The following is a 22,093-nucleotide window of genomic DNA, read 5'->3' as shown; positions in this document are numbered from 1 at the left end:
AAGGAGATATAATTACTAGTTGGTGGAGAATTTTTAAGAGAAGAGAAGTAGAGTTTGAGAGAGATGCTGAGGGGAGAGATGAAACAGATGAGAGGAGGCAAGTTGGCAAGGCATGGACTTTGGTAGATGGGAGTCCTTCTTGGTTGCCATAGGCATGGGGGGAAAGCCTGCACCCTTTGATTCTCAGTACCTGTTTTCACAGAAATTGCTAAGAGCAAACTTCTTGGGTGAGAGTGTTCTTTCCTTGGTTGAGCTGAGATTTCATGTTGCTACTGAAGTGCAGAGTCCCATGACTCTTCTGTTTCCTAATACCTAGCCTAATCTGTATAACTTCCCCAATTACCATTTTGCTGCTTGCTTTGATAAATATTCTCCCTTGATATCTGTGATTGTCTAGTGTGTAATCATTGTTCGGTGGGAGGGGAGCTAAACTGTAATTAAGCTGTTACCCTCCCAGCCTGGAGTGACCTGGGAAAGTGGCTCTTACTCCAAATCCCCAAAAAGCTCCAAACCTCTAGACTTCAAATATCTAATTTGTGATAGATATAATTCTATCTCCCATATCCCTTTTGAAGACAGGAGAACCTTGCCCAGTTATGGCCCTCCTCATACTGTCCACAAAGGCAAAAATTACAGTACAACAAGGGTCTTATTTTTTAAATCAATTTTTCTATAGGCTTTCTGGTAGTTCAGTTTAATTTCCATTTATTACTAGGATAGTTACAAACGTGTTCTACTTTCTTCTAACAGCCATGCAAAAAAGTAACTGATACTACAAGTATTTATTTTTCTAAAATTAAAAGTCTGCTGCTGAAAGGAACTCTTCTTGTTGGTGGAGATTTATTACCCAAGCTCTGTGGTTGTGTAAGGGTCAGAGTTGGCAAGAGCTTAAGAGAGAAGTCTTCTGGCTTCCAGTACCAAGAAAGAAGGTGCATGGTTCCAGCCTCTCTTCAGGGACATGAAGGGGAAGAAAGACTGTGAAGAAGTGGAGGAGCTGGCATCTCAACCATGTCCCTATTCTCAGCCTACTACTCTACAGACTTCAGATAATTTCCCCTTTGGGTGAGATCCAGGACACTCTCTCTCTCTCTCCCTCTCTCTCTCTCTCCCCCTCTCTCTCTCTCTCCCTCTCCCCCTCTCCCCCTCTCCTCAGTTGAGCTGCTATCTCAATGGGAATGATCATTCACTCTGTGTATTTTCTGGTATATTCTCATCTATATCTGATTTCTATTTCCTCTCAGTGTGGATAAATAGGTTTATTGGCTATTTGCAATGTGTGTTCATTGTGGAACTGGCATTTGGTGGGAAGGTAGTCACAGTTTGGATATATAACTTGGGGAACTCCCAAGCGATAAGAAACTCAGGTTGAACCTAAAAACCTGTAGACTAATAATATTGTGTGTGTGGTGGTGGTGGAGAACAAATAGATATCATTCTAGCCCAGTAGCCTTTGTCTGAGGAGAACAGAGTAGCCAGCCTCTGGCTCCGACTGCTTGCTTCCTCTCCTGGCAGGACTCAAAATTGTCCTTGGAGAAGGATAGGTGGAAAAAAACTTCAGAACTATCTATTCATTCCTTCCTTCAAGCCTCATCTAGATAGACTCATATGGACACAAATAAATGACATGGGCAAAAAACAGCACACAGCAACCTTATATTCGCTTGATACAAACAACTGTTTTACATTGGTTCACTCCTCATGATAGGTTTTCAAACCCCAAATAAAGATCACAGAGTGTATTTGCAAATTCCACTGTGGGAAAATAGGCATCACACTCTGGACCACTGGATCACTTCTCTTTGATTTCAGTAGGGATCTCCTGATTTGAAATCCTATGAAAGTTTTCCTTCATAGAATTTCAGCTCTTCCCATCAGAGCCTTCGTTCCCAAAATGGGTTTTTCACTTTTCAGCCTTTCAATTTCCTATTCCGCTCATTGCATAGTGAGTGATTCTAGGTGCCAAATATAACTGTTGTGAAAGTGAGAAACAGAAGGTCCTCAAGGCATAAGAAAATCAATAGAATTACAGTAGCAGAGAAAAATCACTGCATTCAGTCCACTGCCCTCAGACATAGGAAAACACACACACACACACACACACACACACACACACAAATCTACATAGGATAAGAGCTGAGCTGAAGACAGGGTTTGTGTATATATATATATATATATATATATATATATATATATATTTATATGGAAGGAAGGAAGGGAGAAAGGAAGGAAGGAAAGAAAAAAGGAAGGAAGGACTTATTAAGTACTCATATGTGCCAGACACTGTGTTAAGTATAGTTAAGTATACAAATACAAGCAAAAAGAAGACTTGCCCTCAAGGAGAATACCTTTTAATGGAGGAACACAGTAACTCGAGCTGAAAAGGAGGGGGAGGAGGATGAAGGTAATGACAGTTTCAGGAGGAACTGGCCAGTGGGAAAAGGGGGTTGGGCCTTGGGGAAGGATATTCCTTGGTATGCAGGTTGCAGGAATACAAGGATGCTCCAGGTTAAGGGGAGGCCCAGATACTCAGGGAAGTTCTAGGATGAGACAGCAATAGAGGCATGATTTTGAAGTCCAGAAAGTCAGAAACAGGGCTGGGAGGGGAAGAGTAAAAATGCCTCTGATTTTTTTCTCCCACGCAATTATTCATCCATGGGCAGTGGTGATCCATCTTTCAAATACATCACTCAAAAATATTGTAGGGGTGTGAACGTTCAGGCTTGATATGACAACACTTGGGGTACCTTATAGCTTACTTCACTAGGTTTTAGCTGGAAACCGTCCACATGTTCTTTAGTAGCATTTAATATAACTCAGGGTCAATTTGCATAGTTCTCAGATAAGAGGATAGGCAACCAGGTGGTGCAGTGGATAGAGTGCCAGACCTGGAGTCAAGTACTAGCTATATGACCCTGGGCAAGTCAGTTAATCCTATTTGCCTCAGTTTCCTCATCTGTAAAATGAGCTGGAGAAGGAAATGGCAAACTACTCTAGTATCTTTGCCAAGAAAACCCCAAATGAGGTTATGAAGAGTCAGAGATCACTGAAATGACTGAACAACAGATGAGACGACAGGACTAAAACTGCTAAGCAGTTAAAAACAAAACTGTTAATCGTACAGTACCAAAAGTCTTCGAAAAGTAGTAACATGACAAAAGTTGCAACGAAGTCTGCATAAACAACCTGAAAGCATGCCATGACTGTGTAGATCAATGGTATCAAACTCAAATAGAAATGAAGGCCACTACACTGTCCATAAAGTTCTTTGTGAGCTACATGTTGACTTAGAAAACTATATATGAACATTATCTATGTTCTATTGTGTTTTTACTTATTTTGTTAAATATTTCCCAACATTTTAATCTGATTCTGGCCACAGTGGGGAGTGTTGAGGCCCAAGGGTTGTATGTTTGACACCTTTGACTATAGACCATACTTTAGTTATGCCAGATGAACCAAATCCTCTCTGCCATGTCAGCTTTAGAAGATGAGCAAGAAGAAGAATAATTCTTATTTTCAGCAAGAAGGGGATGAAGTTCCATGTCACAGAACCTGTGCCATGACGACTGAATGATTTCCTGGGCTTGACTTCACAGTTTTTTAAGAATGTTATTTGGACATTGTGTTTTTTCATCAGGCTAAGGTGCATAGTGTTATGTGCAATATGATTGGGGCCCCGAGGCCAGGATGGAGAGGTTAGGTTGGACCAGGCTAGGTGGGAGGTCCAGGACTGACTGGTCCTTCAACTGCTTTCAGTCTGAGGTAGCAATGATTATGCTGCAGCCAGGGGGTGCAATCATGGGACTGAGCTCATGACACTCCTGGAGAGGCACTGGGGACAAGACAGGGCCATTTGCCAGGCTCCTTCATACCCGAAGCTCTTGATCCCTCTTAGCACTCATTTGCTATCTTTCACACACGGAGGACAATGTTGGTTCCTGACTCACCGGAGACATGGCCACCCAGCGCTTAGCGGCCAAGCATAGCCAATAATCTGATTTTAGCAAAGGCGTTTACTAAGGAGTTATATATTAAGAAGAGCTGATATAAAACATTCCTTCCGAAGTCTGAGATGCACTCTCCCACAAATGCACACAATGTCCATGGAGGAGAGTGGGCTCAAACTTCAACTACAATGGTGATGATGCACAGGGGGACCCGTTGAGCAAAGGGGTACCTTATAACTCCTGGCCCTGGAAGTCCTTTTCTTCCTTCAAAGAACCTCTAGTAGCTTCCCTTGGATGCTCTTTTCTGGTGGGCAGACAGTTTTTTTAGCCAGTCTCCAAGGTGTTGTACCTTTCTTGAGTCCATAGCTAGAACTTTTTTTTTTTTTTGCCATGATGGGCCGTACTTCTTGAAGCTGCCTCTCCTCAAGTGACTATATCTTTATATGTACCAGTCCTTGGTGTGTCTTTCCATTTTCAATTCAGGGTTTCCTTTGTCGGTCACTGCCCCTCTGGTAACATCAAAGCTGCCACCTCACAGGCTCTTTTGACCTTTTGGAACTCACTAAGTCTCCTGGCCATTCTATCTGGGGATAATCACTAACCTAAGATCAGGAAAGAACAAACACAGGAAGAGACATGGAAGTCATGTACTCACATGGCTACAGTGCAGCTCATCTGTAAAGTGAGGGGGTTAAACTACATGACCATGGAGGTCCCTTCAATCTCTAAATCTATGATGTTTTCTTCTCTAATTTTTTTTATGACATGACTTTTTATATTAAGATTATGTAGACTAGGTTTATTTATCCTCATCCTCTACCTTTTTCCTTCCCCTCCTCCGGCTACTTTTTAAATACTTCATTTAAAGATGCAGTTTTCTGATTGGCTGTAGGGGGAAGAAAAATATTTTTGGCTCCTAAAAGTATACTAATCAGAACTCCAGGCTGCATATACTACCTTGACATCTTGTGAAAACACTTCTCCCTTTGAATTCCCAAATAATGGTTTGTCTGTTTGTTTGTTTTATAGTCAGTTAACTCAGAGTAGACAAACACAGGGAAGATATACGAAATATTGGAAGCATGTGCCAAAATGAGATCTGAAGCAATGCCACTTCATTGCAGTTAGGAAACAAGTAGAAATGATAGAACCTGCTGATGAGCAGATGTGTGTATGGTCCATAAACATTCTAAGAGAATTCCCAGTTAAAAGAATTATTCAGAGTCTTGAGAATAATTTTTACTTGGGATATAAAATATATTGATGAAAGGTTATCTGTTTTCTATACCTGCTCCCACATTATGGGAGGAAAGCTCTTATGAGTGTAGCAGACAAGTACCAAAAAGATTTAGCTAATCTTTTCATAATATTATAGGTCCAAGACCAAAAGGAACTAAATAGTTCCAAAAGGTTTGGGACAACCATTTCCCTTATTGCTGAAAGAAGATGGGGAAAAGCTGGTACATGTGTAGGAAGAGAAAGAAAAGGATTCTCTTAGAAAATCTTCTAGTTATGGCAGAAGTAGTGTCTGCCAAGGGGCAACTATGCAGCTACACAGACAGACAGAGGTGTCCAGGAGACAGGATAACACTGGAGCAGGGAAGTAAGCAGATCCTAGATTTAAGCCCTTCATATTTTGACTTCTTAATATCATGAATATGTGTATACAGGGTGGGATGGAGGGAGCCTAAAGAAAGAGGCTACCTCCCCAGATGCCCAAGGCTTATTTTTGGAATTTACCCTTTTTTTAGGTTGCAATCACACCTCTACACATTGGTAGGGCCTTCCTCTGCCTGACCTCTACAGCACACTGAATTTAACAGAAATTCATTGTAGCATTGGAAAATCTTAACTTGTTTTGCTGCCTCTGTAAAGATTCTAAAGGTCCAAGATCATTCATCGGATGGGGCTCAGTGGAGAGAGGGGAGCAGGGAGGGAGGAAGGAAGGAAGGAAGGAAGAAAGGTTGGTCCAAGGTCATTCACAGAATGGGCCTCAGGGAAGGAAGGAAGGAAAGAAGGAAGGAATAGTTCTGAAGTCCAGAGGAAGTAAGGAACAGGACCTATAGAGCAATGAAAGCAGGCTAGCCTTAGCCTCTCCACAGAATCTAGACTCCAGGAGAAATTGAAACATTTTGAGAAAAGGAGCAGGCGTTGTAGAGGACGATTCCACAGAGTGTGGTCCATTGAGGAGGCTGTTGAAGGTAGAGGAAGGCTGGCCAGTGAGGGCAGTTCCAGCATGAGCCAGCAGGTTCCAGAGAAAGTCAGGAGCAATTCTGAAGACTTCTTACTGGGAATAAAATGGTCTCCCCTCTTCCCCATGGTGGGGATTGGCTCTACTAAGGAGTGCAGACAGAGCTGGAGCCATATAACATGATTAAAGGGATCAGCAATTTGTCTTGTTAGGACTTCTGGAAGTATTGCAGGGCTACGGGTTTTAGGGACCCAGACTATCACTCTGAACAACAAGTGTTACCTAGGGATCCTGGAGTGGCCTGTTGATGATCTGGGCTGTGGGGAGTTCTTCTCCACCAAAAGTCTGCAAGGAGCAGCAACTACTAATGAATTCCATTTGCCGTGATACAGTTTATCTGAGAAAAACTACTCCTGAATTTTGTTGTTCCTGAAATAGGAAGAGGAAGTACATTTCCCCTCTCCCTCTTCTCCCATTTCTCCTTTATGAACTGCAGGTGTGCTTGCAGGTGTGGTGGGAGCATAGCGTGATTACTATCTGCTCTGGGGAAGGAGAATATTCCCTGTTTTTTCTTCGTTTAAATTCAGTGTTAATAAAGCTGCAATGAATGCACTTATTGAGTGTCTGAACCAATCATTTTGATACAAAGGTAAGATAGCACAAGAGTGAACCATTTCAAGGGATGGAAGACAGAGCCAAAATATAATTATATTTCACATTTTAATATTTCATCTTATCCCCTAAATTAGAACTTGGGGAGACAAAGAGAAAGGGGTCATGGATATTCTCTCTCTCTCTCTGTTCCCTTCTCCCCACTTCATCTCTTTCTTTCCTTGGAAAATGGCCTCCATTTCAGTCAAAGCATGGAGTCAGACACCTTTTTTTCTACTCTTGTATTTAAATCTGTACCACATCTGTTTCTCCTACGAGGCTGATAAACAGATAATCATAAGCCTGTGTCAATGTTACACAAAGTGATAAATTCTGGATGGACACAGGCCAGCCTACAAAGCCAAGGCAGGAAGAAGATATATTTCTGAATGGATAAATAGTTCCCCTAAAGCTCTGTTCAAAGGATTTTTTTTCCCTAAGAGTTCTTTTATTGCTACTGGTGTATGTGTTTCTGTACTCCTGAATAAAATCTTCTGCTGATCTGTTCTCAAAAATACCAAGATGAGCTCTTTACCACGACAGACCCAAGAAAGCAAGGGGCAAAACTGATATTCTGAATGCTGCTATTTGAGGGGAGAGGGGAGCAGCTCAGATAATTGCTGGTTTCAAGGGTCCTCTAGTGACCAGATTGCAGCTTGCTGAAGAATTTTTAGCAACCTGGGCAAGGCAACCTTCGGTTGATGGAAGAAACATCTTTCAGAAGAGTCCCTCCTGGTGGCTAACTCAGATATAGCATGCTGAGTTAATTTAAACCCCCTGACTGGATTTTTCACCTATGCGACAATACATATGAGCCAATATCTCAGGTGACCTCATGTCACAAATGTATGCCACATTATTAAAATGATAGAATATGCTATGAAAAAGAGAGAATTCCTACAGGACAGATATTGTCACTAAAGCCTATTCTGAAAAGTCACTAGGAGCTTTTAAAAAAGGATATACTCAGGTAGATGTAACCTGTTGTTTGATTACCCTGAATTTTCTTTTCATGGTTAGAATAACACATGTCAAGAAACAAGGAAAAGGAAAAAAAACACTTGGGGCCACCTAAATAAACACAGGGCACCTAGGTGGCACCGGGGGTAGACTATGCCTGGAGTCAACAAAACTCATCTTCCTGAGTTCAAGTCTGGCCTCAGACACTTACTAGCTGTGTGACCCTGGGCAAGTCACTGAACCCTTTCATCTGTAAAATGAACTGGAAAAGGAAATGGCAAACCACTCCAGTATCTTTGCCAAGAAAACCCCAAATGAGTTCACAAAGAATAGGACGCAACTAAAATGACTGGACAACAAAAAAGTAAACAACTGAAAAGGGTAACTGCTTCAAAAATAAAACTTACTAGTCATAGTCTCAAAAGTCCTTATTTTTACACATTAATAGATGCTGCAGCAGATGATCTCAGGAGCCAGGTGGCTCAGAGGGTAAGAGCACTACACCTGAGTTCAAATCCCACCTTGGCCACTTACTAGCTGTGTGGCTCTAGGAAAGTCTTGTAACCTTTCTTAGTTTCAATTTCCTCATCTGTAAAACAGGGTTGTTGTGAGGATCAAATAAGATAATATATATACAGACCTACATTATTATATATGCTAGTTAGATATTATGATGCAGCCAAAGTAAAAGGACCAGATAGAAGATTTGTAGGCCCATTCACTAGGAATCATAGCATTTTAGTGCTTGGGGTGAGGGGTGGGGAGGGGTGATTGAACTTAGAGATCATTTAGTCAATTTTCAATCTAAAAGCATTTATTAAGTCCTTACTATGTGCCAGGCACTGTGCTAAGTGTAGGGGATCTGTCAACAGAGAGAATAGAGAAACAGAGGAAGTAGAAGCAGAAAAAGCATTTTGCCGAAGGTCTCAATGGCAGAGTTAAGATTATATTAATCTATTAAGTTAACCTATGTTTTCCTTAGTCTTGCTCCCCTTTATCACATTTTCTCTCTTCAAACAACTGCCATGACCTAATTTGCCATTCACTATTATTTCCACACTAGTTTTAGATTTAATGTGATTTTCACATTTTCCTTGCATTTACCAATTTAGGCTTTTAGTTTTCTTTTCCATATTGATCTTTAGTACTCTTCTAAAAACAAAGTTTAATTTTCTTATTTCACATAATTAACTTTAATCCATGACTTTTTGGTATGTTCACTCTGTTCTTGTTTCTAACACTTCTCAATTTAGTATCATCTCTGAATTTCATTAAGATTTTTTTTCTTCTTTTCCCACATTATTAAAAAAGGTGTTTCTGTCTTCTTTTGACTATTTTTATTTGTGAGGACCTTAATAGCTGTTTTCTAGATTTTTAGTTATACATTTATAATTTTTACCAGTATTTTAATGTATCATTCATAAAATTAGAAAGGTACAAAAATTTGCTGTGATATATGGATCCAAATAAATAGAGATAGGAGGCAGCAGAGTGTAGTAGAAAGGACACTGGTTTGGGAGTCAGAGGGCCTGGTTCAAATCTCAATTCTGCCAGATATTGCCTGTGTGACTTTGAACAAGTCACTTCCCTTCTCAGTTTCCTCATGTGTAAAATGAGAGGTTAGATTAGATGATCTTTAAGGTTCTTTCCAGTTGTTTTTTTTCCTTTTTTTAGGCAATTGGGGTTAAGTGACTTGCCCAGGGTCACACAGCTAGTAAGTATCAATTGTTTGGACTGAGGTGGGATTTGAACTCAGGTCATCCTGACTTCAGGGCCAGTCCTCTATCCACTGTGCCACCTAGCTGCTCTGTTCCTTCTAGTTTTTAATCCTTTGACTCTGTGAATTATAGTAGGATAAATTCCCTGAGTGTGAGCAGTGTGTCCTTTCCTAAAATACCAGATAGAGTTGGCTTATAGACCTGGGTAAATATATCTGTTGTTGTTGCTGTTCAGTCATGTCTGACTCTTCAGGACCCCATTTGGGATTTTCTTGGCAAAGAAACTAGAGTAGTTTGCTGTTTTCTTTTCCAGCTCATTTTGCAGATGAAGAACTTAGGCAAAGAAAGTTAAGTGACTTGCCCAGGGTCACACAGCTAGTAAATATCTGAGGTCACATTTGAACTCAGGAAGATGAGCTTTCCTAACTTAAGGCCCAGCACTCTCTCAACTGTGCCACCTAGCTGCACCAGGTAAACATACAGTAAATAAAAAAATCATAACAATAATAAAGACAACCTATTTAATTTACAACATGTATTTCTTTGGTTCAGAGTGGTCATTCTGACTCAGTTTTCAATTATTAGGAAAACTGCATTAAAACAAGATTTCCTTAATGACCAGGTTCTATGTTTGTAATACATAGAAAACTAGGAGGAGATAAAAAATATTAAGTCATTTGATGAAAACTCTTTTTTTTTAAGAATGCATTTAAAGGACATGTCTGACAGGCCACGACAGTAAAGAATTGGTTATTTGAAATTATCTCCAAAATTTCAGGCAAAAACCAAAATTATTCTGTGCAAATTTTAAATTACTCCATTCTTGGTTATCTTTTGTCTCAGTCATTCAGAGAGTTTTTTCAGCCCTTTGCTCTGGTTTGTTTGAGAACTCTTGAGCATAAAAATAATGTTTTACACTAACTCTAAAACTAATGGTAACCTTTAGATGTAATATTACATTTAAAGAGAGCTTTTCTAAGTATAAATTTCATATTTTAGGTGTTATAATCTCTGATTGGGGTGCTTCCTTTTGTTTTCATAACGAATGGATAAGCAGGCAAGTAGGTGAGTTGGTGGCAAGTAGGTGAGTTGGTGGAAAGTAACCATAGGAAGGAAGTCTCTTTGGCTTCTGTACTGCAATGGCACCATCATGGCATTGCCTTCCCTTTCCCCTCCCAGCTTTTCTTTCTTAGTGTAGTGAGAAGTATCCTTGGGAGGAAGACACAAGTACAGATAAGTGAGTCCCTCCTGTTTAGAGGCAGCTGTAAGGCCAGTAATCTCTTTGTTCTGGTTTGATATTGGGATGAAATGAAGCACTGCTAAGCCATTGAACATTTAATACACAGAGATTTATTTTGTCCTAACACACCAAGGGTAGGAAACTGGAATACAATGGCACTTTTTTTTTTTTTTTTTGAACTAGGTAGTAAAAGTCATTTTCTGCCTCGTTTCTTACCTAGCCTTAATCACTGATTGGGTGTTGCCTCAGTCAAAATGACACCTGTTAAAGACCTTAGCTTAAAGAGGCCAAGGTCTCCCACTGCCTCTGGGGCCACCTCCACTTGTCCTGATCTGTATCTTGCCACTGGACATAGATGGCTCTGGAGGAGAAAGTGAGGCTGGTGACTTTGCACAGCCCTCCCTCACTTAAATCCAATTCACTTGCATGTTGCGGCATCACCTTTCTGATGTATGTCATGGTCCTCTTTGAAAATGAAGGACAAACAACAATCTCTGTGAGTAGTAGTAGCAGCTGCCCTACTGGAACTGACCAGTTGGTCAACATTTCTCTCTCTCTCTCTCTCTCTCTCTCTCTCTCCCCACCCCCTTCGGCCTCGAGGCAGCAGGTTCCCCACCCCTTCCCTAGGCCTATTCCATGTTGGCTGGGGCAGAGTAGGTGGGAAGGAAACTGTCAGGGTCAATCTTGCATATGATGGTGGTGGTGGTGGGGAATGTCAGGGCAAGATAAGAGTGAATACTTACCAATCAGAAACTCTAAGTCCCATAGTGGGAGCTTCAGTTCCAAGTCAGAGGTGCAGGAGCATGCCAACTTAAGGATGCTGGACAAGGATTATTCAGCCTTTCCTTGGAGATCCAATGAGGGAGAACACATTATGTCCAGAGGCAGTCTATTCCACTTTTGGACAGCTCTAATTGTTAGAAAGTTTTTCCATGCATCAAACCTACATTTGCAGGATTTTTGCAGCTTCTACTCACTGGTCCTCCTTTGGTCCATTAGAGAAAAGGAGAACAAGTCTGATGCTATCTCCAAGTGATTGACCTTCAAATAATTGAAGATAGTTATTATATCCCCTGAAATCTTATTTTCTCTAAGTTAAACATCTCCACTTCCTTCAACTAAAACTAAACCAATGTAATAAGAATGACAATTCTACCTAAATTAATTTATTTATTCAGTGCCATACCAATCAAACTACAAAAATTATTCTATAGAGCTAGGAAAAATAATAACAAAATTCATCAAGAAGACCAGAAGATCAAGAATATCAAGGGAATCAATGAAAAAAAATGTGAAGGAAGGTGGCTTAGCAGTACCACATCTCAAACTATATTACAATGCAGTAACCATTAAAATAATCTGGTACTGGCTAAGAAATATAATGGTGGACCAGTGGAATAGATTAGGTACACAATACACAATAGCAAATGATCATAGTAACCCAGTGTTTAATAAAACTCAAATCTAAGCTTTTTCAACAAGAATTCACTATTTGACAAAAATTGCTGAGAAAACTGAAAAGCAGTTTGGCAGAAATTAGGTATAGACCAATATCTTACACCATATATCATATATCAAGATAAGATCAAAAGGAGTACATGATTTAGATTTAAAGGGTGATATCATAAGCAAATTAGGGGAACATGGAATATTTTACCTTTTAGATCTATGGATAAGGGAAGAATTTATGACCAAACAAAAGATACAGAGCATTATAGAATGTAAAATGGATAATTTTGATTATTAATTTAAATTAAAAAAGTTTTGCTGGAACAAAACCAATGTAGCCAAGATTGGAAGGAAAGCAGGAGAAATTTTTTTACAGCAAGTTTCTCTGATAAAGGTCTTATCTCTCAAATACATAGAGAACTGAGTCAAACTTATAAGAATGCAAGTCATTCCCCAATTGTTAAATATCCAAAGGATTTAAACAGGCAGTTTTCAGAAGAAGAAATTAAAGTTATCTATAGTTACATGAAAAAAGTGCCCTAAATCACTACGGATTAGAGAAATTCAAATTAAAACATCTCCAAGGTACCACCTCACACCTATCAAATTGGCTAATATGACAGAAAAGGGAAATGATAAATATTGGAGGTGATGTGAGAAAATTGGAACACTAATGTATTGTTTGTGGAATTGTGAACTGATGCTACCATTCTGGAGAACAATTTGGAACTGTTCCCAAAGAGCTATAAATCTATGCCTACCTTCTGATCCAGTAATACCACTACTAGGTCTGTATACCAAAGAGATCAAAGAAAAAAGAAAAGGACTTACATGTACAACATATTTATAGCATGCTTTTCGTAGTGGTGAAAATTGGAAATTGAGGGGATGCCCATCAATCGGGGAATAGCTGAACACATTGTGGTATATGATTATGATGGAATATTATTGTGGCATAAGAAATCATGAACAGCATACTTTTGGAAAAACTTGGAAAGACTTATATTGAACTGATACAAAGTAACGTGAGCAGAACCAGAAGACCATTGCATGCGGTAATAGCAATATAACAATGATCAGCTGTGAATGGCTTAGCTATTCTCAGCAATATAATGATCCAAGACAAATCTGAAGGACTTATGATGAAAAATCCTCTCCACCTCCAGAGAAAGAACTGATAGAGTCTGAACGCAGATTAAAGCATACTTTTTAAAAACTTTCTTTATTTTTCTTTTGTTATTCATTTCCTTTTTCAACATGGCTATTATGGAAATGTTTGTGTGACTGCACATTTATAATCTATATCAAATTCCTTACTTTCTCAAAGGGGAGGGGAGAGGGAAAGAGAGAATTTGGTACTCAAAATTTAAAAAAAACTTATGTTAAAATTGTTTTTACATGTAAGAAAAAAAATTCTAAGTCCCTCTATGCCTATTTTAAAAGTTAATTTAATTTAATTTAATTTAATTCCTTAGCATAAATGGGTGTTGTACTTTGTCAAAGGTTTTCTTCGCATCTATTGAGATAATCATGTGGTTTTGAATGTTTTGGTTTTTGGATGATTGTGTTGATTGTTTTCCTAATGCAACCATCCTTACACCTCTGGTATATAACCTACTTGATCATTATGAGTGATTTCTTGGATAAATTGCTTTAGTCTGTTTGACAGAATTTTGTTTAAAATTTTTGAGTAACTATTCATTAATAATATTGGCATATAGTTTTCCTTCTATATTTTATCCTTCCCTGGTTTAAGTATTTGAACTACACTTGCCACATAAAACGATTCTGGTAGGGTGCTTTCTTTCTCAATTTTTGAGAATAATTTGTGAAGTATGGGTACTAATTGTTCTTTAAAAGTTTGATAGAATTCTCCTGTGAATGCATCAGACCCAGTGGTTTTTTATTTGTTCATCTTTTCCCCCCTCTTTGGTAGTTTCTTTACAGCTAGTTCAATTTTATTTTCTGAGATTAGATTATTTTAGAACTCTATCTGGTCTTCTGATAGTTTGAGTATTTTATATTTTTGAAAGTATTCCTCTTTATCTTTTATGTTCTTAATTTTGTTAGCATGTAATTGTACATAATATATTCTGCTATTTTTATTTCTTCTGGTTTTGTTGTGATTTTAATCTTCCTCATTTGCTATTTTATTGATTTGGTTTTATGCCCTCTTCTTTTTGATCAAATTAGCTATAGATTTATTGATTGTATTTGTTCTCTAAAAAGAACTAGCTTTAGTTTTGTTAATTTTTCTATGGTTTTGTTGGGGGGCTCAAATTTATCTATTCCACCTGTAATTTTTAATATCTCCTTTGTGGCTATTTTAGGTTCATTTGTTGGCTTTCTAATTTTAGAAAATGTATATTCAGTTCATTAATCCTCCCTTTTTTATTTTCTTAATGTATGCTTGTAGGGATATGATTTTTTTCCCCTGAGGACTGATTTAGATGCATCTCAGAAATTTTAGTATGTTATTTCATCATTATCATTTCCTATCACATAATTATCGTTTCTATGATTTGTTCTTTGACTCACTCATTATTTAGGATTTCATTGTTAAGTTTCCATTTGAGTCTGTGTCTTTTGTTTGTGTCTCTGTGTTTGTTATGCTGTCCACCATTTACCTAAACACTCCCTTGGCCATACTCCTTTCTCATTTGCCTCAAATTCTCCTCTGTTGGTCCATGTCTTCCTACTCCCTCAGGTGCCAGTTGCTCTTAGGAGTTCCAACTCCCCTTTTCTCAAGGCAGGACAGGTACCAAATTTTCAAGCACCAAACTCCTGCAGATGACATCCAGCATATGGTCTCCATGCCTTCACAGAACATCTCTCTTGACCCACAGGAACATTCATTAATGGAACCCTCTCTCCTATTCCCCTGCTGGCTCTTCTGATCCTGAGAGACCACAGGGATCACCTTCCCCTCATTTTACTCCGGCATATTATACACTCCCTTCTATTTGACCTATAATTCTACAACAATTGCACTCTCTAAGGTTATCAAAGGTGTCTTGACAGCTAGATCCAACAACCTCTTTTTAGTTCTCATCCTACTTGACTTCTTCATAGCTTTTGATACTATCAGCCACCCACTCCTTAGATACTCACTACTTGGCTTTCATGACACTATTCTCTTCTGATTCTCCTTCTAAGTAACTCCTTTTCCCAGTCTTCTTTGCTAGATCATCATTCCATCTCCTACCCTTCAACATGGTTGTACTCCAAGTCTCTGTGATCGGCCTACTTCTCTATATGTTTCTGGATGATCCCATTAGCTCCCATGGGGAGCATCTGTATATGGATTTTTCCTAAGTCTATATATACAGCACTGACTTCTATCTTGGACACCAGTCCAATGAATGACAGATGGCCATCTCCGACTGGATGATTCTCATCTCAAACTCAGAAAGGCCAGTTTGGAGCTTATTATCTTGAGTGACATGGTCAGAGTAATGTCTTAGGAAGATTAATTTAGTAGGAGTACAGATGATAGATTGGACAGGGAACTGAAAACAGATCACACTTCCTTCAGATCCCCTATCTCTGGTGTGGCATCACCATCCCTGCAATAACTCAGATTCACAACCTTCAATCATTCCCACATCTATCTTCCTCATTCTCCATATCCAATCAGCTGCCCCTATCTTAATGATTCTAACTCCACATTTCTTGCATCTACTCTTTTTTCCTCCATTCATAAAGTAACTATCCTAGGTCAGGATCTCTGAACTAGAACTAGTACATTAGTCTTCTCACTTAGACTATTGGAAATCAATCTATTGATTTCCCTGCTTCCAGTAAATCCCCTCTTCAAGTGATCATTCACACAGCTGCCACTTCACTTGACAGTTCTGACCATGTCATATTCCTGCTCATAAAATCTTCCTTTTTATTTAAGCCTGGGAGATTAGGAAGTTTGATAGAGATATGTAAATGCTTTTGGGAAAAGAGGTTTCTCCAATTTGTTAAATAAATAATATTTAGCAAACTGGATTTGAGCTAATTGATTAATGGGATATTGAAATTTTGGTAATAATAAGGAAATATTCAAACATACTTCCAGATTACTGTAGACCCCTGGATGATGAGAATTACTATGGTAATTAATCCAATAGCCGGCTCAAGGGCAACCATCCCATGTAGGCTATCAGAAAGTGTGTGGTCAACTCCCAAATCTTCCTAGTTATGAGAGACTTATGTTTAGGATTTTAAAAAAATATATTGTAGTCCTTTCTTTCTCATAAGTATTTTCTCTTCTCCCCAAGCCCCCCCAGGCAATGGGGTTAAGTGACTTGCCCAGGATCACACAGCTAATAAACGTCAAGTGTCCGAAGCCAGATTTGAACTCAGGTCCTCCTAACTCCAGGGCCAGTGCTCTGTCCACTGTGCCACCTAGCTGCCTCCCATAAGTATTTTCTAATAGAATAATAAATGCAGTGACAGACAGAGCTGCTGTGGGTTAATAAAATTAAATTGCCTGTTTTACATGTGATATATATTAATTGTATTTTTTGCTTATTATTGTATATGTTGACTGTCTAATGATTAATTTAGCATTGTTAGTTTCCTAAATTTAAGTTTTATATGATTATTACTTTTTATTATTTAAAAAAATTTTTTTTTTTTGTGAGGCAATTGGGGCTAAGTGACTTGCCCAGGGTCACACAGCTAGTAAATGTCAAGTGTCTGAGGCCAGATTTGAACTCAGGTCCTCCTAACTCCAAGGCAGAAGCTCTATCCACTGTGCCACCTAGCTGCCCCTTGATCATTACTTTTTAAATGGAGACTATGTTTAATAAGTGTTGTTATGTTTTTTAAATGGAAATTTCTAGTTATTATTATTAAATGGAAATTCCTAGAGAATAAAAATAAGGACATCATAAGAATATTGAAATGAAAGGTCAAAAGACTGGAAGGCTGCAGGGTCTAGCCTGCAATCCAGTATTTCTGCATGATCCAGTAGCCGAGATAATTCACAAAATACTAATGAGTGAACTTCCCAGCCTTGAATTTCAGAGTATGGTGAGGGCTGGGGAGCCCTGAAGGCTTGGGGCAGGTAGGTGGCACATCAGGTCTGGATTCAGGAGGATTAAATTCAAATCTAGCCTTTAACACTTACTGTGACCCTGGGCAAGTGATTTTACCCCTGTTGCCTCAGTTTCCTCACCTGTAAAGTGAGGATAATAAAACACCGACCTCCCATGTTTGTCATGAGGATTAAATGCGACAATCATTGTAAAGTGCTTAGTAAGTGCCTGGCACATAGTAGGTGCTATATAAATGTAGCTATTATTATTACTAATTACCTACTGCATCATGCAAAAATGTGGGATGCAATGAGTAGGAGATAGTAGGAGAGAATGATTTACATACCCTCCTTCTGAGAAAAAGAATTATTTGGTTAGGAAAGTAGAGGCTATAATGAGAAAAGGAGGACTGACAATAAGGAGATTGAAAAGAATTTTTAAATCAGAAAGTGACAATTCATCTGGCAGAAGGGTCACAGTTAAGCCACCCAAAGCAGAAAGAGATAACTTAGAGAACCCCAAAGTTCATGGGGAAAGGGCAAAGTCAACAGAGTTGGTGATTTGGGCAGATGCCAGGTTATAGAGATTGATTTGCAGGGAAGGTGGGGCACCTGAGGATGAAGATATGGCTAGCTTCTAGAAAGAGATGTATAGCATAGGGATAGGACAGTAGCAGCCTTTTCTGTTCTTGAAATACAGTGGATACTACCACACTTCTACCACTTGATGAGTATAGTACATAAGATGCACAGCTACAGAGCTGCAGAGAGGGATTCCCAATGGGCAGGTGCTATATGGACTAACTCTAAAGGAGCCTCTTCTGTAGCACAGCAGGATAGTCACAAATTATTAATAAAGATTCAAGGCCAAAAATTTACTTAGAATCTGTTGAAATATGGAACTGTGAAGAAAACAGTTCTATGTGTACAGAGGAAAAATCAAGAGAACTGAGATTACAACAGTCTGATGCAAAATAACCACCAGGAAAACAGAAGCAAAAAAGCAAAATTATCTTCTGTTACAGCTGTGGCCTGGATGAATAGGAATAATACATGCACCCAAGAGGAACGCAGGACGTCCGGTGAGAAGCAAAATTTCAAAGACTAAGCACTGAAAAACGGAAATAGAGCCAGTGATGGAGGTTTTCCCAGACTGCAGGGAGTAAGTATAACTTTATCATATGTCTTTGATACATTAATATACCATTAAAACAGAGAGACACAGAGCATAACTACTTTATGCTTTAAATGAGGATTTCATGTTTTTAAAAGGTCAAAATAAAGCACTTTTGGTTTATTATTAGGTTTTTTTGTGTGCAAACTAAGGTTTGCAAAGTGCTTTACACATATAACCTTATTTGATCCTCAAAACAATCATACAATGCCAAGTACTCTGCTATAGACATAAAAAACGCTGCTACAAATAAATGTTTTTATATATATGGAACTCTCCATCTGTCTAGAACCCTGTCTTTAATTTCCTCAAGTTACATGCCCCAAAGTACTCCCATATTTTCTGGAAGTTTCTGGTTTCAAGAAATTAAAATGTATTTGAAAAATGGTCACGATATCCCTTCCCCTCGTGACAGTCTGCCACTGAGTCCATTAAAAAATCAGGACACGTCTGCAGCCCCGCCCTCTTCCGCTCACAGCCAATAGGGCGCCGCAGAGCCAGCCTGCTGTTCGGTGCTGCTTCTCAAGGCCCCAAGCCGGGCGCTGCCAGAAGCAAGCCCCCCGCAAATCCTGTGGCGAAACCCAGCGGTCCAGCGCGCATGTGTGATCGTTCTCGGCTGAGAGTTTTTTTTTTAAATTGATCGATTTAATTCCTCTTTTCTTCCTCGCACCTCCCACCCGTTTGTTTGAACCTTGCGGAAAGGTTCCCCCGTTTCCTCCCCCTTCCCTCGCCCCTCAGGAAAAACAGCGGCTCGTGTGTTCGGTGCGTCAGTCCCCGGATGTGGAGCCTCCGTCCCTCCGCAGCAGCTCACGGCGGGGAGGCCGCGGCGGGGCCGAGCGCGGCGTCGTGCGCGCGGGGGCTGGGAGCGGGGGCGCGTTGGCCGCAGGCGCTCGCTCGACGCTGGGAGGTTCCACCGCCACCGTCGCTAGCGGGGGAGGAGCCGGAGGCGGCAGCAGCGGCTGTGGCTGTTAGGAGCCGGCCCCGGCGCGACGAGGCCGGGGAGAAGAGAGCTCAGCCGCTAAGTTTCCCCTCCGTCGCTCCCGTCTCCTCTGTGGGCGAAGGCTCCCCCTCGGTCGCCCGCCCCCCGCGCTCCCGGCCGGGGGATAGCGTCGTCTCTTGGCGGCTGTCGCTGTAGCCTGGCTCCGGAGCCCGGAGGAAGCGGGGGAGTCTCCGCCCACGCCCCCCTTCCCTCTCGCAGTCCCCCGCCGCCGAGCCGGGAGCTGGGCTCAGGCCCGAGCGGGGGCCGGGGCGGCGGTGGCAGCGGCCGCGGCGGCGGCTGGGGAGCGGGTGCGTTCGCCGAGGTGACCGCGCCACCGCCCCGCTGAGCAACCCCCGCCTCCCCCGGGCTTCGCTGCTGCAGCCGCCGCCGAGCGTCCGGCCTCGGCCCGGCTCCCTCACGGGCCCCCCGGCTGCAGCAGCGGAGCCCCCCGCCCGGGCCCCGATGAGTAACTCCCGGAACAACCGGGTGATGGTGGAAGGGGTCGGGGCTCGGGTGGTCCGGGGCCCGGACTGGAAGTGGGGGAAGCAGGACGGCGGCGAGGGCCATGTGGGCACCGTGCGCAGCTTCGAGAGCCCCGAAGAGGTGGTGGTGGTGTGGGACAACGGCACCGCCGCCAACTATCGCTGCTCCGGGGCCTACGACCTCCGCATCCTGGACAGTGCCCCCACAGGTGAGCCCGAGAGCGGCGGCGGGGCCCGGCGGGGATGGGGGGGGCGGGAGCCACGCGGTGGCCGAGAATGCCCCCCCCCCCGGGGGGGGCGGCTGCGTCCGGGCTCGGACCACACAAAGCTCCTGGAAAGACAGGTGGCCGTGATTTCCCCCTCCTTCCCCCGGGAAGGGGCTGGAGGATGAGGAGCAGGCAGTCTAATGCAAATAAGCTTTTGGAATTAATCAGTGATAACTCGCTGATATGTGAGCGTGTGGAAGGGGGGGCGTTGCTTTACCATATGGCAGACTAGTTTCTGTTAGTCTTGCTGAAGAAGGGAGTAGGCTGAGACCCTGGATTTGCTGGGATAATAGAGCTTTTTTCTGCTTCATCTCGAGGAGTGGCTTCATGGCTGAATAGTTATTGAAAGGTTGTAGAATTGTCTACATGCAGTGTTGGTATCTCAAGAGATGCTGGGGCTGGGGAGGGTGGGGAGGTGGGAATTGAAAAAGTTTTGGAGTTTTGATACGACTTTTTTTTTTTTCTTTGTTTGCTTGTTTTGATATCCCAAGTAGCCTTTTGCGTGGTATTTTTGGTCAGTGTCTTTGTCAACAGAAATAATATTGTTAAATCTGAGAATTAGTGAGGCTGTTTAAAAAAATGCCATTTTAAAAAATTCTGTACTTAACACGACTACCTTTCATATGAGAATGTATTATGCTGACAGGATTTTAATAGTTAACATAATATTTAGAAACTGAGTTTACTTGAAATAATAGCCGTTCTCTTTTCATTGTGTGCTATAACTTTGCCAACCTGTTCTCTAGTAGTCAGAAAAAAAGATAAAATTTACACTTATTTTTCAAAGATTTGAAATTTTTTCAAATTTTGAGAAATTTTTCTCCGCTATTTTTCAAGTAATGAGATTGTTCTAAATTGTAATGTTTAAGTTTTACCAAATAATGAGATTGTTCTAAATTGCAATGCTTAAGTTTTATTCTAAGTCATACAGCAAGCATTTATTAAGTGCTTACTATGTCCCAGGCATTAAACCAAAGAGATAAAATAGTACTGTCATTAAGAAACTCACATTCTAATGGGGGAGACAGCAAGCAAACCACTATGTATAAAGGAGATATACTGAATGTAGGGTAAATTGGAGGTAATCCCAGAGGGAAAACATCAGCATTAAAAGGGACTGAGAAAGTCTTCTTTTCTGCACAAGATGGGATTTTAGCTGAGACTTCAAGGAAGGCGGGGGTATAGTTTGGAATCTTGAAGTGGTGACATATTGTGATCAGCAAGGAATAGATATTTTTAAATTATTCAGATAAACTAATTTTGAGGAAATACAAAATGAAATTATATTTTGATGGTAGCCCAAATTTATGTCCTTACCACAGCTCAGCCATTTGGAGGGACCTGGGATGTAGCTATAATTGTAAGTTTGTAGGGAAATTAAATAACAGCTTAATGCAATGTCATTAAAATATCACGTATTGATGTGCTTTTCTAAACTATAAAGATTATGTATAGCTTTTCTAAGCTGTAAAGATTATGTATAGCACATTTTGTAGTCTGTACTTATATTGGTTATTATAATTATATCTGCCTGAAAACAAGTATTCAGATAGAACCTTACCTGATATTTTTGGATTTTATGGTTCATTTGATTTACAGACTAATTTTGCATATAATTCAGTATTATTTTCTGCAACTGATCCCATTCAGCCCATCCATTCATTTTATTCTATGTCAGTGTTGTTCAGGGATTTTTCTTTTTTAAACACAGAAATTACCAACCTTTACCCCTAGTTTTGCTTGATAATGTGAGAATTTTGGCAAGTCAGAGCACTTTTTATACACACACAGTTCTGAATATTACTATTGGATGTCTTTTTAATTTGATTTAAAAAATAAGTTACTAAGTGCCTACTGAATACAAGGAACTGTCCAAGGTGTTGGGCATACTGCCACCCTTTGCCCCTCCCCCCATGAAAAGAAGTAACAAAACACTGCACTCTAGGAATAAGTGTTCTACTGGAGTGTATAACATGTAACCACTTAAGTAAAATACCTGATAATTTG

The 22,093-nt window shown here is 40.6% G+C and overlaps 1 protein-coding gene and 1 pseudogene across 1 annotated transcript in view; one reads left to right on the top strand and one right to left on the bottom strand.

Moving 5' to 3' along the window:
* Positions 1-2,506: 2,506 nt before the first annotated feature.
* On the bottom strand, positions 2,507-3,956 carry LOC114031765 (annotated as a pseudogene).
* Positions 3,957-19,770: 15,814 nt separating this feature from the next.
* The window catches only part of LOC114031822 (E3 ubiquitin-protein ligase MIB1), a 144,243-nt gene continuing 141,920 nt past the window's right edge, over positions 19,771-22,093 (top strand). Inside the window, exon 1 of the mRNA XM_027846954.1 lies at positions 19,771-20,029. Within this exon, the coding sequence (XP_027702755.1) occupies positions 19,801-20,029 (229 nt within the window). The 5' untranslated portion in view covers positions 19,771-19,800. The remainder of the gene's footprint in view (positions 20,030-22,093) is intronic.

This window comes from Vombatus ursinus, unplaced genomic scaffold (assembly GCF_900497805.2).
Source record: "Vombatus ursinus unplaced genomic scaffold, bare-nosed wombat genome assembly UNPS02015255.1, whole genome shotgun sequence".
Taxonomy (NCBI): Eukaryota; Metazoa; Chordata; class Mammalia; order Diprotodontia; family Vombatidae; genus Vombatus; species Vombatus ursinus.
The sequence above is the reverse complement of the archived record's forward strand: the minus strand, read 5'-3'. Positions and strand labels throughout refer to the sequence as shown.